The sequence below is a fragment of the Manduca sexta genome, chromosome 25 (assembly GCF_014839805.1).
Source record: "Manduca sexta isolate Smith_Timp_Sample1 chromosome 25, JHU_Msex_v1.0, whole genome shotgun sequence".
Lineage (NCBI taxonomy): Eukaryota > Metazoa > Arthropoda > Insecta > Lepidoptera > Sphingidae > Manduca > Manduca sexta.
This window is the reverse complement of record NC_051139.1, coordinates 6,636,389-6,654,190: the sequence shown is the minus strand read 5'-3', so window position 1 is coordinate 6,654,190 and position 17,802 is coordinate 6,636,389. Positions and strand designations below refer to the sequence as shown.

Here is a 17,802-nt window from a genome sequence, read left to right as displayed (position 1 = left end):
TTTGATACCGGTTGTTTGTATTGCCATCGAAGATACAACGTGAATTTTTTATGCAGATTTTTGTGATTAAATTTTGGAAGGTTGTAGTAATTTGGTTCGTATTAGGTCCAACATTCATTGTATGTGTTATTAATCGACAACCAGCTAGTATCCAATTACAGAGGTTTTTCGAATTGGTCGGGGAATTAGAAAAAAATAAATACTCTTATGTAGTACATTTATTTAACTTAAATAATAAAGTCTTGTAATATTATAATAAATAAAACACCTACTTAGTCTATTCTTAAACTATGCACCCATTATTTAATTCATCAGATTCATGAATCATAAGTAAACTATTTTATTAAATCTTTAAATCAATAGGAAGGTAATTCTTGTACCATCGTTATATCAACTAATCGACATAATTAAATGGAACATCAAAATGTATTTGTTGGAATAAACCATCTTTTTCATGCAAGGTTGAAGTAAAGGAACCAGAACATCTAATTATAGAGTAAAGAAGGTCAATTTGACTAAAAACAAATTGGAATGATTTCCTACTATAAATGACAAGTTTAGCAAATATATTTGTTGACAAATCTAAATGCATCCAATAGGTAAATAAGATACAAGAGACTGAGTGAATTTTGTGTTTCCACAAAGAGCTACTCACGTATAAAAAACTGGCTTTTGGCACTAAATAAAATTATAGAGAGCTAAAAAGAGCTCACTAGAAGAAGCTTGATTATAAATATGATCATTTTCGTTAAAAAAAAAATCAAATATACAATAATACAGATGTATGAGGCAATTGGTAGATTACGAATGACGTCATGTTTTACAAAACTTAGTTCTATCTGATCGTTTCTGGTAATGAAGATACCGACTAGATAAAAATAATAATCGGAAATTAACGTTTACTGAGAATTATCTCAAATTCGTTTCGTATTTAATTAGAACGTACCCGTTTCTACCAGATAAAAATATTTAATTATCATCGAGGAATCTGGTTAGAAGGTATGTAGTACAGCTATGAAATCGTCTCCAAACTTTGGAGATGTTCTAGATTTTCCAGATCTGAATGAAGCAACACCGATGCCTTTACCGCTTACTAAATCCGGGATTGGAAAATCTGGAATCCCTCTATGTCTGTAGTTGAATAGTCCGTCGCCAAAGTTTGCCTGAAACATCAAAAATATTACTTTGTAAATGTTAAGGGCCTCACGAACACTCTCTATACGTTCATAGCTACATAAGGTTTTGTCTTGTTCTCTCTGACGGTAAATTTCATTCGATATAGATAGGTATATAGGTTCGACAACACTTCTTTGCTTCATAATCAACGCGCGTGATACCTCCTTTCTATAATTCTAGGTTCTTTCGCCATAGCGCGAAGAAGCATCTTAGGTTGGCATGATTGTGTCGAATGGCATGAGATACCTATCAGTTGCCATTCTATACTTTATCTGGACGGCATCGCGCTTACCATCAGGTGCAGTGAAGTACCATCACTGTGCCGTGCCAGAATAATAAAGAGTTCACGCCGGGGAAGCCGTATGCAACATCTAATATTAAATAGTAATAGAATAAGATCAGTTAAACAATATTCAGGGTTATTTGTATCACACTAGTAACCTATATAACATCATTAATAGCATTTTTTTTAATAAAAATAAAACTATTTATTTGAATTAATCAATCTAAATGTTAACAACTTAATAAATTTGTATAAAAACGTACTAATTATAGTTTTTGTTGCTGAAATGGTTTTGTGCAAAGGTTGTTACAATTTTGTATTTTGTGGCTAGTGGTGGACAAATAAACAGGTTCTTGTAAGTTATACCCAATATTATGACCTTTGCTTTATTATTTTAGCGCAGAAATAATGGGTACTTTTAGCGGTAAAATATTATTAATTACAAATCTAAAAAGATAGTATCAGATAATATGTACAAAAAAGCTGGATAGATCACAGAAAACTATAGACAGTTACAGTTTGACTTTATAAAACGTCATAATTACAAGATTTTTAAAATTTTATTTACTAACAAGTCAATCGAACTTATATACTGAAATGTAACAAATAATTGTCGCTTAAAAGTATCTTCAAACGAATAACAATTATGAACTTACATTTGGCGGTTGGAATCCATTCAGCGTGTTGAATCCGAAAGCCGAGGAGGCACTTTGGCTGCCGAAGTTATTGCCGAAGCCTCCACCAAAGGCAGCAGCTTGAGACGCCGCCCCCGAGACAGATGTGCCCGCAGCACCGAATGATGCTGCCGCCGCTTGACTGCTCGCCTGGCTACCACTGAAACCACTATAAAAGTAACTGGTTAATAATTTGACTTGAAACATCATCATCAGCCTATATTTTAGTCCACTGGTAAACATTGGCTTCCTCTAGTACGCCACATTGTCTTCGGCTTCTCGCATCTAGTTTTTGCCAACGACCTTTCGCAAATCGTCATTCCACCTAGCTGGAGGGCGTCCTAACACTTACCCAGTCGTATCATTATTTGTTTTTTTAGGGTTAGAGAAGCCTATAAATTAATTCAGAGTTTAATCTATCTGTATGCTTAATTTCATCGAGATATGTTCGGTAGTTTAGCAGTATATCGATAAAAATCTTTTTTTAGTATAGACCAGGTAACATTAGAGCAATATGTTTAGTAACAATGATAATCAGCCCTGTGTTATCACTGCTGGGAAGACCTCTACTAATGAGAGACTTCAGGTGTAGTGTCGCCGGCCTAATACAGTACTAGTTGAAAAACTTCATATATGTATGTATAATCGAAATTATTAGATAGAATTCGTAGATATTTAGGTTTTAACACGATGTTTGCTATCACCTTTAAAGCGACCGATCATTGATAAAAAATTCACAAGTAACTATGAAAAGTCGGAGGTTCGAGCCTTCGATTATGAACACGTGGATCTCTTGTAAGTCCGTTCCATTCTCAACTAGGTCAGTCAATATTTAGACGATTCATTAGAACGATATGTTTGATTTTAATAATTTTGTTTCAAACCATAAATTTCGAATATCAAAAATTTATTTGTTGCTATTTTGATCGATAAATAAATTAACATGTGAATTTTCTAATAATTTTATTGATCTTAATAACCTTTGCGTCATTTGCCAAATTAGATTTGGACTAAATTGTATCCTGTCATAAAACCTAATTTGACGATTACGTGTTCATAGCAATAAAACCAATTAGTCTAGTATTTTATGGATAGAATCCAATTTTTGCGATTTTCCTTGTAAAGGTTGGATTATTTTGTAGATAAATTTTTATTAATCTCGCTATAGCTTGGAGGAGGCTGTTTGAAATGACTCGTAGTATTTTCATCAAAGTAATATCAATAATACATCTTTAAACCAAAATCACACAAGATTTATTTATTATTCATTTACATCGATTGACTTTTAAACCTCAGCACAAATAACTGGTCTTTGATTTATTCGTTTATATAATATGATTACTTTTTCACCCATTGTTATCCAAAGGGCCCCTAATGGACAATTTATTTCAAAGGTGTTATTAAGTGCTTTGTGACGTTGCCTTTATTATTTAGACGAAGTTTCGCTTGGCATTTACTTATATATATTCATAAAGTACAGACCGACTAAATACAAGAAGCATTCCCTGCCAGTAAACCTGCAGTGTGTAGGTTGTAGAGCATTGGAAATCCCGTTTTTGAAAAGTAGGTGAAAAGGTAGGTCGTATTACTCAATCGTTGTTGAAATTAGAAATTATTTTGTAGCAAACGAAAACGTCAGACGACGACACATTTGAGAAGTGTTAATATATTGCAACATCGTGTATTTTGACGTAAGTGTTCGCTTGTGTGCACATTCTTTATATTACACGTTGCCGGGTCAATGTGTTTATGGTCTATTAAATATTTTAGTACTATAACATTTGTAAAAGGGGTCTAGGACTTTTGTAGACTTTAGTACTTATACCTATTGAGAACAAATATTATTTACAATGTATATTAGCTGTAGAAATTTAGATTTATGATTCTAACCCCTATTTTTTAGAAGTTGCCGCTCGCGACGATTTCTTTGTCAATAATAACAGGAATTTAATCAATGTAGCCAGTTTTACTCGAGGATATTACACGTACCAGCATTATAAATTAAAGTTGTGAGTTCTGTATGTCTGTGTATCCATGTTCCTGTATATTTGTGTATCTGTATGCCTGTGTATCTGTATGTCTGTGTATCTGTGTGCTTGTGTGTCTGTTTGTAGCATCGTAGCTCTCAAACGAATAGACGATTTGGTGCGGCGGCGATGTTTTTTTATTTTAAAACTGATCAATCAGTCAGTTCCAGAAATAACACCTACAAAAAATTCGCAAATATATGTTTATAATCATACGGTTGATATTTCTAGTGTTTCAAATGTCATTCAAGAACAACATTCAACCAGATGATTCAATTGACATTTCACATCCGCAATCCCTTAAACTGTGTACAATATGCAAATTAATTTCTTGTTTCGGATTTGAATCACATTCAAGTCGTTTACATAATACTGGTCTACAAAGCCTTATTAAACTTGTATTACGTCAGTATTGTTGGCGGTAGTCACTATTCACTGTGAGTCATGTGACATTTCCCTCTTGAATATTAACGCTCACAAGTGTGTTTGTGCGTAAGACGCATACACGTACGCATTTATACTCACGCCTTTAATTACTGATGGTATAAGCAAAGGGAAAATTAGTGCGCCCAATTTTTTGTGTAAGACGTGGTAGGGGGCAATCTTATATCGGGGACAAATTCCAGATTCCAGGCTGATACTGATCAGAAAATCTCAAAATTACTTGATAATATTTAAAATGATATGAGCCCAGATCGAACAGACCTCAGCAATTGTACCTGAATACAGATACGTCACTGTGGTAACGCGTAACAAAATTTGAATCTTGATATTTAGAAATAATTAATAATGAGAAATGTGTGTAGATGTTACTGTCTCAGATAAGTTAAGTTTTAATAAACTTATTATCTATGTTAAAAAATGTGCGATGAATTTTATTTTGGGAAAAGGTTATCATAATTTTAATGTGTCTTTATATCCTTGAACAAAAAGGTAACTTGAATATTATTCGTATTATTTGTAGATAAGAGTTACATTCTGTTTTTGCGTCTACGTCATTATGCAAACATAATTCGTTATACAGGTGATATTTATCTTACTACGTATGTTGATCCTTAAATTGTATATATTATTCAAATTTATTTATAATTTAAGTCATAATCATCTACATACTATTAACACTACATGTAGTTTTACTGGTGGTAGGATATATTTTATATCCGCCCGGATAGTTTTAACACCAAAAGGTGTTAAAACCCGCTATAGTGGCCCGCGTGAGTGTGTCGCGTTCCGGGATTAGCCTGTGTCACTTTGTCGTGCCCCGAAAAAAAAACTAAAAAGTTTATAATTATGATAATTGAGCCTGTATGATATAAAATTATTTATGAGAGCATTGAAATACATTGCGCTCGTTTCGTGTATTTAATCGTAACATATATGCTTGTAATAAAAACAGACTGTAGAAAATATTATTTGAATGAGGAATATAGCAATTGGTGTACTATTACGACTCAAAGGTCTCGAAGTCAAGTCCCGGATTAAGCCAATTAATATTGGATTTTATGATCTCAAAGCTCAAAGTCTGGAATTTGTGCTCGATATGGTTTTAGGCTCCCCTCCTATCACATCATGGGACGGCTTACACGCGGAGTAAAGAAGGTAAAGTAGTTGTGCCTCTGTGTGTCCCTTCAGGGATAAAAGGTATGAATGTATCGGTGTATCAAAAAAATATTCGTATTATGTCGAGAGTTTGAATTAAATGTTGAAGACGTCTTTCAAAATATTTAAATTTAGGAAATTGTTTCCCATACAGATTTCATATTTTTTCTGTACCTGGAGTACAATATAAAAAAGATGCATTCACCGCTAAAAAGTCATAAAAATAATTATTTCCATAATATACAGTTTACTAATAAAATATTATGACAGGGTGTTAAATATAACAACAATACAGAGTCACTGACCTTCCAAATCCATTGAATGATGACGCTTGGCTGGCCGAATGTGACGCACTAAATCCCTCGCTGAATCCAAATGAGAACGATTGCGACGCCGAGTGGCTCCCGCCAGTGCCACCCAGGCTGCTACTAACGCTCGCTGTCAACCCTCCATTTCCAGATGGCGCCACGTTAAAACCACCACCAAACTTAGGTGACACTTGCTGAGCCCGCTTTTCATTCGGCAGGAGCGTGCTTGGATCCCGCTCTAGATGCTCCAGGACTGGAAGTATCGGCGGCGTGATGACCGGCTCCAACTTCTTCTGCCGCCGCTCATCCGGGAACGCGAACCCTGATGGCGCGCATATGGCATTATTCACGAAAGCCGCGACGCAAAGACACCACAGGAGCCTCATGGTTGGGTCTATTGGTGATACTATGCTCGCTGGTCGGTGTATCTTGTTTTAATAGGGTCGTGCGAGGTCGCCGGCGATGTTGGCATGCGGCACGCGCCGCAGCCTTCAGAAAACCCACTGCGCTGCGCCCGAGACGACATCCTGCCAAGTATCGCGCCCCCCTCTCCACATCTGTAAAAGCAGCTATTCCTTTTACGTTTTATGACGTTATTGTCCGATGTATCGCCTGCAGGAAAATTATATGGATTGTCGCGTGCTTGGGAAAACCAAATGTGCTCTTCGTTCATACCAAGGTATCGGAGACGCGTAGTAGATTCAAAATTATATAATTAGATGTTGTACATTTGACTTAAATAAGTCGTAAATAGTGTAAGAAAATTTAGCAGTAATTCAATGTTACATTTATGTACGATAATATAACAAGTACCCGCAAATGTTTTCGAATAGCAATAAAAAATAATTGTTTTGAAACGTCATGAATTTGTCCGTTTTAATTACCTAAGTATTAGGTAACTAATGTTACATTTAGAATAGTAATGTTGATGACATGGCTCAGATTAGTCAACTGCGGAAGTCGAAGGGCCCACGAATATGGGATCAAGGTTCGACGTATTCTTTCGTAAGGGAATGAAATCGTTGGTTGTGAAAATCGATTCGAATTAATATCTTCATATTATTCACTACATTTTTAATCAAAACATACCACCTCCTTTCTATATTAATCCTATTTTATGAAGTTTAGACTAACAGATATATTTGCGTGTATTTTGGGAATTCTAGTAAACAGGCTTTCGTTATTTCCAGTAATAAATCATGGAAACAGGTTGCTGCAGTTGATTACGAAGCAACGGTTTTTTTAATGTTAGGTCAACCACATGATGGTAACAAAACGTTAGTCGTTATATAAAGATAAATATAACAGTTAATTTATTCATTTTAAAAAAGTACAACGTTTTTTAAATATTACTTACACAATATATACAAACTGAACCAGTCATAAACTAGTATTATATTTAAATATAGTCTTAATATAATATTATTTTGAATAATTAACGAAGGATAAAACTTCGTATCGCTAATATGTGTTCATCAATTCATTAGAATAAATTACAGTAAAATTCCACAAAGCTTGGATTCATCGAAAAAATAAAAATTTAATAATTGACTTCTTATGTCACAGGCATGACGCTCCGGGTTACATAGTCCGATGATCTTTGTTAGTTTGGCTCGATATGACTGACACAAACCTTTATGCTTACAAATTAGAGCCGGGTTTTGTTAATAATGTACTTATTGACATTATAACTTATTTATAACCTTTATCGCCTGTTTCAACACCTCTCATTAACTGCTTCTCCTTAAATAAGTAATTTTTAAAAGGCCAAATACAAAATTATGTTGTCAATTATGTCCCCAAGTTTTGGCCGCTGCCTATATAGATATGATTACCATTTATTTACTGAGATAGCGATCTACATTAGCTTCTTAATAATACGAAACAAGCCCTTAAAATTTATAATGGACTGGGTGGTGTGGCTGGCTAAAAATAATAATTTCCGCTTACATAACCAATAATTATATAAACGGAATATTCATTAGTAATTGTAACTTTAATCTTGGCTTTATTTAACGCAGAAGGCATTCCCTACCCGATCGTCTTTAGGGTGGTGAAGAAACACAGCAATGTGTGTACTAAGTGTACAAATTTATGTATAATATTTGTTATTTATATTGATTGTAATAAATGAAACTTTTGTGTTCCTTTTTGTTCATAAAAGAAATGGCATATGAAGTTTATTTTTATCATTAGAATAATATAATATTTTAAAATCCATTATTATTATACGTGACATTAGTTCATCAAAATAAATATTGTTTTTTATAAATCTGGATTTCGTATGCTAACAATTCAAAGATCTCTTTACACGTGTTTAAGTTTTATTTCATTAACTTCTAAAATATTTTTATGAATTCTTTAATTTACATTCTTGTTTTAACAATTTATGAGTAATCTAACGGTACATAAACGGTGATAAAATATTCCAATATCATTAGAAATTAATTTCGTCTATAAATATTTTATGATTCTAGATTTTCGGGTATTGTACCTAAACCTTATGAGAAACCGCATAAGATCCTGTTCGACGCAGGTACCGTAGTGCCGCATTAATCTCTTATATCAAGCGGTCAGGCGGCAACAATGATTGGCCGTTGACAAACAGGGTTGTCACGCAAAATTTCTTTCCTGTCTGTTATTCTTAATTGATAAAATTCATAATCTATAATTTATACTCATAAATAAAGCTGAAGAGTTTGTTTGTTTGTAAGGCTGAAGAGTGTTTTTGTTTGTTGGAACGTGCTATTCTCAGGATCTACTAAACCCATTTTCAATGTCACTAATGGTTAGCTACATTACTCCAGATTGCTATAGGTTTTTATCCTGGAAAATTTTTTCACGCGGGCAGAGCCGCAAGCAAAATCTAGTTTTCATAAAAACAATTGCATGCGCAATTATCAACAGTAGAATGTACATTGCGTATGGTTTTGTATTTTTTTAACTATCATTGGTAAAGGTATAATCACTAAATTGTCAAATCAATTTCATGAGTCTATGTTTTCTGCAATATTACCAATAACGTGTAGCTTGCGGATTCGCTCGCGTGAGAAGCCTTTTCCGTTACAAAAAAAAAAAAAATTACGGTAGCTACTGATAGCGACGCCAGCGCTGTCTATAAAAAAATCGGATTAGTCTTTTTCTCTCATGGGGGAAAATTACTGGGAATAAAGGTGGTTTATGCGTTACATTAGAACATTGTCCACCCGTGAGTCAAATTTCATCCAAATCTGTTGAGCTGTTTTTGCGTTTACTTCTGATAAATATGCAAACATTTTGAAAAACTTCAGCATTTATGATATTAGTAAGAAATAAAATAAAACTTTTAAATCGTAAGGTCAACGCGCATTGGTAGTTGTCGTTTTAAAAGATGCAGTAAAATTTATTTATGTCACAACAGATTGACAACTGTACTTATATCGTCAGAATTAAAGTGTCATAGCAGTTTTGTTGGACTAATATCTGATATACTAAGAGAAACAGTACAAATGAATAATTGCTAGTGACTCAAAGGCCAGGTGCAGTATAGTCACTTATACAATTAAAGAAAAAACTATTGTTAACGACATTAATTATCATGTACATTCCTTATAAGTTTTCTTCCACGTAAGTGTATCGCGATCTGGGATCAGTCTGTATATCCGGTTCCAACAGGCAGGCATAATTGTGTCGACTGCCATGGGGTAATCGTTTCTCGTCAGTCGACATTATTGAACCCCATTCCATTAAGGGGATACTGCCGTGTCCGTTTAAAAAAAAGTTTCTTGGGTATCATGATGTGTTAGAACTTTGTATCACCTCTACCGTTGAAATCAGTCGTGCTATTTGGAATTAAAAAAAAATCTTACCAAATCTGGTACCCAAACCCACGAAGTTATAATAAGAGGCGTTAATAAAACTATGTTCGAGTGACAACGATTTTTTTTTCTCTTGGGCAAAAAACATGTTATCGCCATCTTGGGGGTGAGTGACAACCCTAACAACGCATAAAGTGTGAGTGTGAACCGAAGCGGGGCCGCACGTTCGTGTCACGGCCGCCGTCGATGTCGCATGTAACGATGCACGTAAGTACATTTCATCGACAGTCCGCAAGCATACCTTCATAAGCCATTACTAGGATTACGCTTTTATCCCTGAAGGGCTGGCAGAGACAATTTGCGTAGGTAAACAGATGTCAGATTATATCAGGCTGTCTGTTTATTACAATGTGCTTATCCAGCCAACTAAACGTACCCTGAATGTCAATCTAGAGCAGCTGAAATTATTCTGTTGACTACAAATGACGTTGCGTGAAGTTAAAAAAAACTTTATTACATAAAACGAAAAATTCCAAAAATAGAGAACCTCTTAATTGCAAACTTTAAAACCGGATCGTGACACAAAATTAAGTAAAAACATAAAATATATTTAATGGAGGTGCTCATTCCTTACGATTATGTGGCGATCTATGTTCGTAACCTACGCATAAAATATAGATTAAATTTATTTTTGTTAACAATACTAGCTTTTATTCGCAGCTTCCCGCGTGTTATATGCTTTATACCGGGTTTAAAAGGAGAATCTAAATCACAAAAATTAACACTTTTTAATACTAAGGTAGTGTAACCAAACAAAGTCTGGCTCTTCACAAGGCCCATGATCCATGTTTTTGGCATTTTCTGTATTGTAGTTGAAAAACATACTACTATTTTTTGTTAGTACTTTTATCATTAAATTTAATGTTATGTAGTGACATCGTAATTTAATCAAAGGATTTTCTTTAAATATCAAATTAAGTAGACCTTCGAGAGTTCCTTTACCTTAGTGAAGATGATGATTAATTGTCATTGCTTAGTACTTTTCCGGTAAATTCTAATTGGTATATATGGTATATTAAGCTTTTCTACTCAGTATCAGCCTGCTCTAGAGTTTGTGCTTCAGATGGAGATCGCCCCCTATCACACACATCATGGGACACGTGGCGAAAAGAGTGTGCATCAGTTGCGCCTTGGCCTGCCCTTTCGGGGATAAAACGTGTGACAGTGTGTGTGTGTGTGTGTGACTTTTTACTGTAAAACCATAACAACCCAAAACAATAAAAAGTCTTTTGACTTTTTGTAATCAATACGTTAGTCATCGCGCGTTGAACTCTTCTCGCTCTTGCAATATTGAAGTCTATTTGGAGTGTAGAGTAGATCATTATTGAATGACACTGGTATTTCTATACTGGTATCATGGAGATATTATATTAATAGGTAAGTATTTGCGTACTTGGCTGATCTCCGTTGACATTGGCCGCCGTGGCAGAAATTCGGTTAGGAAAGAATCAATCTATTAGTAGCTATAATAGCTACATATGTCTATGCACGTATAAATTGTTCGTGTTAGTGCCTCTTCCGCCTTATAAGTTATCTACGTGAATCCTACTTATAATGAAACACAATTGATTTTTAAACAAATTATAATGTGTACAGGAAGCGATGCATTTATTATCATATTTGTTTCTAATAATAATCAGATTACAAAATGTCAAGGAACTATTATCGATACTAAATCCTGTTTCATAAATAAACAAATAAAGCCGTTTTAGACGGAGCAATTATTGCTAGCAATAATTATCAGGAGATTTTCCATTATACTGTTTAGACGCAGAAGAAATAAAACTCACATGCGATTGTGCTATACAAAAATGTGTATTACTGTCTGTCTCACTATAACTGTTTACATTATGACATTTATCGTAAATGTGGAGATATTATTCTTTATTTAAATATCTGTTAAGACTTGTAAATAATGTTGAGGCCAGGCCATTATTGCCTGTAAATGCGGTGAGAATTGCTTCGTCAATGCGCATGTTTAGACGGAGCAGCTTTTTGTCATTTCAAGACTTGCACGTGCGAGCGAAGAAAATTGCACCATTTAAATGAGCCTTAAGTTCGGTAGTGAATAATACTTCAATTGTAATTTTAAGCCTTTTGTATGAATATAAATACGCGAATGAATCATACATCCGTTACAGTTTGGAGCATAAAATTTCACAATGCTTTAGTATATTACTCACTGCTTTTAAGAATATATTATAATTCTTTTGTAAAATTAAATATAGTAAGAATTTTTCAGTGTGATACATTCTGTTGAATCATGCAATTCGCATGTGGATATGAACCCATGACTACATTGACAACTGATAAGCGCTTGCAGGCCGGCGACTTTAATAGGCGTGTAATAAAGGCTATTTTTGTTTTTTTTTTTTTTATCGCCGGACAACACTGCAGAATTTTATTACACATACATTTTTTCATCACGTGCTTGAAGTTATTTTTTCACACTTGTTTAATTCAAAACTATGATTATTGATAATTATAAAATATGTCTGATGTTTTATATGTAATACAAAGTTCGAATTGACAGCTTCTAAAAATACGGTCATCACACCGTTTTTATAGGGGAGCACTTTAATATAGACTCGTATGCAGTATGTAGGAAAGCTGGCAAAAAAAACTGAAAACTGCAAGCCGACAGTCACAAAAATTAGCAACGATTTTAACATATCGCAGTGGGTTTCTAAAAATATGGTTACCGCACCCTTTTTTTGGAAGAGCACCTTAATACAGACTCGAAACAGATGTAAGCACGTAGGCAATGAAGTTAGCCGGCAATCATAAAAATTAGCAACTATTTTAAAATATCGCAGTGGGTTTCTTATTGAGTAGTAGAATGCATAATCAATTAGTCTTAGAATCGTATAATTGGTCTCACGATTGTGTAGTTACTGGCCAGTAAGACTAACGATCAACTGTTTTCCCGCTTTGGGATCGACCAGGCTCTTATACATTTAAATGCACGTCACGCCTCAAAGCTATTACAAGTATTGATCACTTGTATTTAACGGCCCATCCTTTGACGAACTTTGATTTTGTAATTGTTCAAAACAGGTTTAAAAGTAGACATGTCTAACCAGTTGCGAATTTAATATGTAAATATACCATTTATATTTAAATTCGATAAGGTATTTGACGAAGTTTATAGATGATTTTAGTGTTGTACATACTTATTGCATATTAAAAAATTCGAATTAATTAAAATATCAGCGGTTTTTTTAGTAAAACTAATAATTTTTTTTCTAAACTAGCTATAATATTAATGCAAACACGGGCTAAAATACTCGCACCAAAATTACTACTATGTTGAAAGGACAGGTAGCTTACGCTGGCAGAAACCGACTATTAGCCGTTTTCAATAAATGATCCCAATCTCAATCTTCAATCCACTTCCGAGAATGAATCAATCAAAATAACTCATTTGTAAAATGTGAAAAAAAAGCTTTGTTCTGATTGGTCCATTTTTGACGAAAATCGAAAAAAGCTATAGGGATCATTTATTGACAATGGCGGTATGCAAACATACCAGTGTGTATGTAAATTGGCAATGCCGGAAGATAAATAGTTAAATGTCAATTAAAATCAGTAAGGGGTATCAGCTGCATGTTCTTGTTATCTCTCTCACAAGTTTTAGACAAAAGTCATTTAAGAACCAGTAACAACAGTAAATGACAATGACAACTTCCATAGCCTGGTTCATAGTGAGGCTTAGTAACTAAAATATTCACTCGGTTAAAATATTAACGTAGTCCGAACTAGACTTATGTTAGGCTATTATTACGGTTTATTATTGCTTGGCATTTGGCGCATTATTAAAAAAAATAACTTAAATTAAATAAATTAACGCAAAAATTCTTACATTCAATTACGTGTTGAAGTATTTCAATAATTTTAACATTCTTGTATCAAGAATTCATAATTGTTCGAAAACATTTCTCGAATCGATTACATTCTTTAAAAAACCTTGATATTACATTATAACTTTTTCTTTTTACTTTTTTATATATTTTTTTTAATCAATTTTGTTAAAAAAGTAAAAAGATAACTTTTTAATCAAGTTTTTTTTAATCAATTCCTTTCTTTTGTTGGGTGATATAGGCGTTAAGCGATGAAGCCTTTAAATAATAAAAAAAGCAATTCTTGTTTACAATTCAGGAATGATAATTATTTCTAAACGCTCTTGCTTGTACGCAAGTAATGACATTGGTTACATTGCCTAATCCGCGACTGCAGACGAATACATTATTCTTCGTGCCTATTGAAGAACCGTTTAGAGATTCTGTACAGCCAGCCACAAAAGTAGATTTAATGAATTTATATCTTCAAAACGCTTTTACGTATAACTTCAATCGAAATACTTTTTATTTATCTATACTATTATCATAGAGAGGAAAAGTTTATTGTAATGGAAGAATGAATAAGTGTTATAACGTGTTAATAGTTTCAGGTCCTTTATTTGACTGCACTCATTATACTGACTTAATACTACACATTACATTACTTATATACTAAGTACACACACTACATTATGAGCTTATCCATTAGTTTCATTTTGAAAATTAATTCACTAATAGGACGCTACAGGAGTAACGACTCTTGAGTGCTAAAGGCTGCTTTCATTCCGGGTAAACTTCTTGACGTGGGCGGAGCCGCCGACAAAAGCTAGTCTGAAATAAAAAAAGGCTTTGAAGTTTATTTTAGCGAATAAAAAAATATTGTTGATGCGGACACAAAAGTTTAATAGCGGTTTTAAATATGTAATTTGTTCAGCTACTTTTAAATAGTGGAAAAATAAAAAATATTTAATCTATATTTTATGATAATTTGATATAAAAAACAACAAATCCACTTTTAAATTATACCAATGAAGAAAAAAAAACAGTTAAGTCATAAAAGTGCGATTTGAAATTTGGGATTGCTCATCTATTTTTTTAGCTAACTGTACTTTCTGACTCTACTTTGTGAATTCTATACTTAAACATTTGTAAGGTTACGAAGTCACTGGCAATCATTTTTTATGATCGTTTTATACCAATACTATAGCAGAAGGTCGCCAAACAATTGAATGGGTCTCCCATTTGTTGTCTCTTACTCCTTTATGTTACCACTTACTATTCCCTGTTCCCATCGTCTGTTGGAAAGTAGTACCACCTCGTGGAAGCCAATAATACGTATTCTACATCTCTTTTATAGCGTCAAGGCAAAGTAATCCACCCGATAAGTGGAATTTGGATCTAGATAAAATGTCGACTGATGAGAGATGACTACGTCCGCCAGTCGATACAATTATGCCGGCCAGCTTAAACCGGATATGCACAACCTTATTCCGGAACACGGCACACTGTGGCCTACTATTTCTGGTTTAACACCTTGCGTGTGGTGGTCACAATACTGTCCTGGACATATTTTTTATAATTATATTAATATACAGGGTCATTTTGACATTGCGTTACTAAATGAAATCACATACTTATGTACTTGGAAATAACACTTGACAATAAGTTACTTAAGCCGTAGACGTAGAATAAAAAAGTGTAAGTTTCGAACAAAATAAATATTTAAAAAAGGAATTTTAATTTTACGCACCCTAAAGCCACTACTTTTACTCTAAGAGAATTCTTTGCAATGGCAACATCATACTTTGAGTCAGAAATACACCCACGCACTCACCATACTCGCATTAAACTAAAAATGATCAAAAAATTAGAAAACTAAAATCATGATTTTTCGTGAAAATATTGGTTATTAATGGATGAATTTTGGCACAATGTCAGCAAAGGTGAAGACGAGTATGTGGTTTCGTTTAGTAACGCAATGTCAAAATGGTCCTGTATAAACATAACTGTAACGTTGGTGCAACAAAATGTCAATTGATTGCTATAAAAACGTACTCATTTTTATTATTACTTTTGAAATACAAAATTCTACTATATAGTTGCGTTGCACCGGCCACCAAGATGTCAGTTAGATAACTTGTTTAGCACAAGAAAGTGTATCGTCAGTCGTGGTCCAAGGATGCATGTCGTCACAAAGCGCTCAGGTGAACACGGATGTAACATTGTATAACTTGAACGTATTGAGTAAAGAGCGCATACTTGGAATTTTGATTCGGGTAGGGTCACTGCTGTAAAATGGTCACTTTTTTTTAGCATCAAAATAATGATGCTACGAATATAAATCAAAACTATATTGTTTCACAATTGCAAACAATTTTATTTGATAGTTATCGTATTAAACAGCTAATGTAGGTATTACTCATTTTACTAACGTTTATTTGGGAGTGAAGATTATATTGGGACTTTTACATTTGGTCGCCTTACACATTTATGTGACGAGTTTATGCAGAAGATGTGAAACAGGCACTAAGCCATTAAAAAAAGGAAACTGAATTACGTATCAACGGTGGCATATCCTTCTTTGGTTAGTAAATAATAAAATAGCAACAAAATGAAAAAAATTAACACTAGAATATACCTATACAGATATAAATAATATTTGAATTAGTACATAATATAAAATTAAATTACTAAGAAAAGAAGGAAATAGCAAAAATTAAAACTAATATCTGAGTATTATTTAACCGGCAATGGTCTTAAATTTGTAAGCTTATAACTATTATACAATGATTACTTTACTCTTGATTAGGGGAATAAACTTCAAGCTACATGTATGAAGCGGGAAAAGAAATCGAATAGTCTGTACAGCCCTAAGTATATATAGAGTGCAACAAAAAGTAATGTTACTTACCCGTCTTGTGGGAATTTGGCCTTTACTGTTGGCTTTAAATTTGATACGACAGAGAATGCGTTCAGAGTTCAGTATACTTTTATTAATTACGTATGTGTTTGTTTTTTTAATTTATTTATTATTGGGTTGAATGACGAGACGAGCTTGCCGTTCGCCTGATGGTAAGCGATACGACCGCCCATAAACAGTACACACGCTATCCAACACCTTATATTACGACGTATTGTTTGGTATTCCACTGCGCTTGCCAAAGTTTGTGCCTTTTTTTTTTATATGTTAGAACAATGCTGATACTATTTCCATTAAATAAAATATCGACAGAAAGAAAGGATGACAGTTGAAGAAAAACATTCGCGTCATACCTAACAGCTTAATAAGCGGATAAATATATTTCTAGACCCTACGGCACTCTCTTAATATTCGATGGTACACTTACCATCGAATACTAAACTGAAAAAGTAGCGTACCAGTATTACCACTGGAGAAGTATTTGACCTAACATAGCATTCTTAGGACGTTAGGCAAGGTCTCCTTTTACAAACAGAAAAAATATGAGAATGACATATCTTAGTGATAAAAGTATCGTGAAAGGCATCTGGTCTTCTGCTATAAATAAGTGTTTTGGAATATTTTATAATTCTCCGTAAACTTAAATGTGGTTAACGTGACCCTAAGGGTATGACTCACTGAATTTAATTAAGTAAATATGGAACAATGTATCGGAGAGCGGCGAGAAAGGAGAGAGGAGAGCGCGGCGTGGTGGAATCGGAGAAATGTACAAAAATATTATGAAATATTTGATATTTATAAACTAACGAGTATTTGTGAATACGATATAATATAGAATTCGTAATATGGCGGTGTTACAACAATGTAGGGATCTCTAGTCCCATTTTTCACTGACCTCGAGTCGAGTCCAGTTGTCAGTTATTGTAACAAATCATATTCGAGTCCACAAGAAACGCCTTATCTGGCACCATTATTTATGTAGCAGATTACTGTCTACTTCCTACATTCAGTACGTGCTGTTTCTACATTATTAAATGAGAAAACTGGTAATAAAACCACATTTTCAATGCAATTATACAGTGTTGAAAGCTTGTGAGTTTATCTTAACCGGGTTGTCAT

General features: G+C 33.8%; 1 protein-coding gene and 1 long non-coding RNA gene across 2 annotated transcripts; both read right to left on the bottom strand.

The window, feature by feature from the left end:
• Window positions 1-200: 200 nt before the first annotated feature.
• LOC115441705 (heterogeneous nuclear ribonucleoprotein A1) lies at window positions 201-6,666 on the bottom strand. The gene is made up of 3 exons (XM_030166599.2): window positions 6,065-6,666; window positions 2,116-2,302; window positions 201-1,163 (listed from the first exon to the last, which is right to left on the bottom strand). The coding sequence occupies exons 1-3, from the start codon at window positions 6,451-6,453 to the stop codon at window positions 993-995; spliced, it is 747 nt and encodes a 248-aa protein (XP_030022459.2). The 5' UTR covers window positions 6,454-6,666; the 3' UTR covers window positions 201-992.
• Window positions 6,667-14,354: 7,688 nt separating this feature from the next.
• Window positions 14,355-16,876, bottom strand: LOC119190630. Its single transcript, XR_005113036.1, has 2 exons — window positions 16,675-16,876; window positions 14,355-14,594 (listed from the first exon to the last, which is right to left on the bottom strand). It is a non-coding gene; the product is annotated as an uncharacterized LOC119190630 (long non-coding RNA).
• Between the last annotated feature and the right edge of the window lie 926 nt (window positions 16,877-17,802).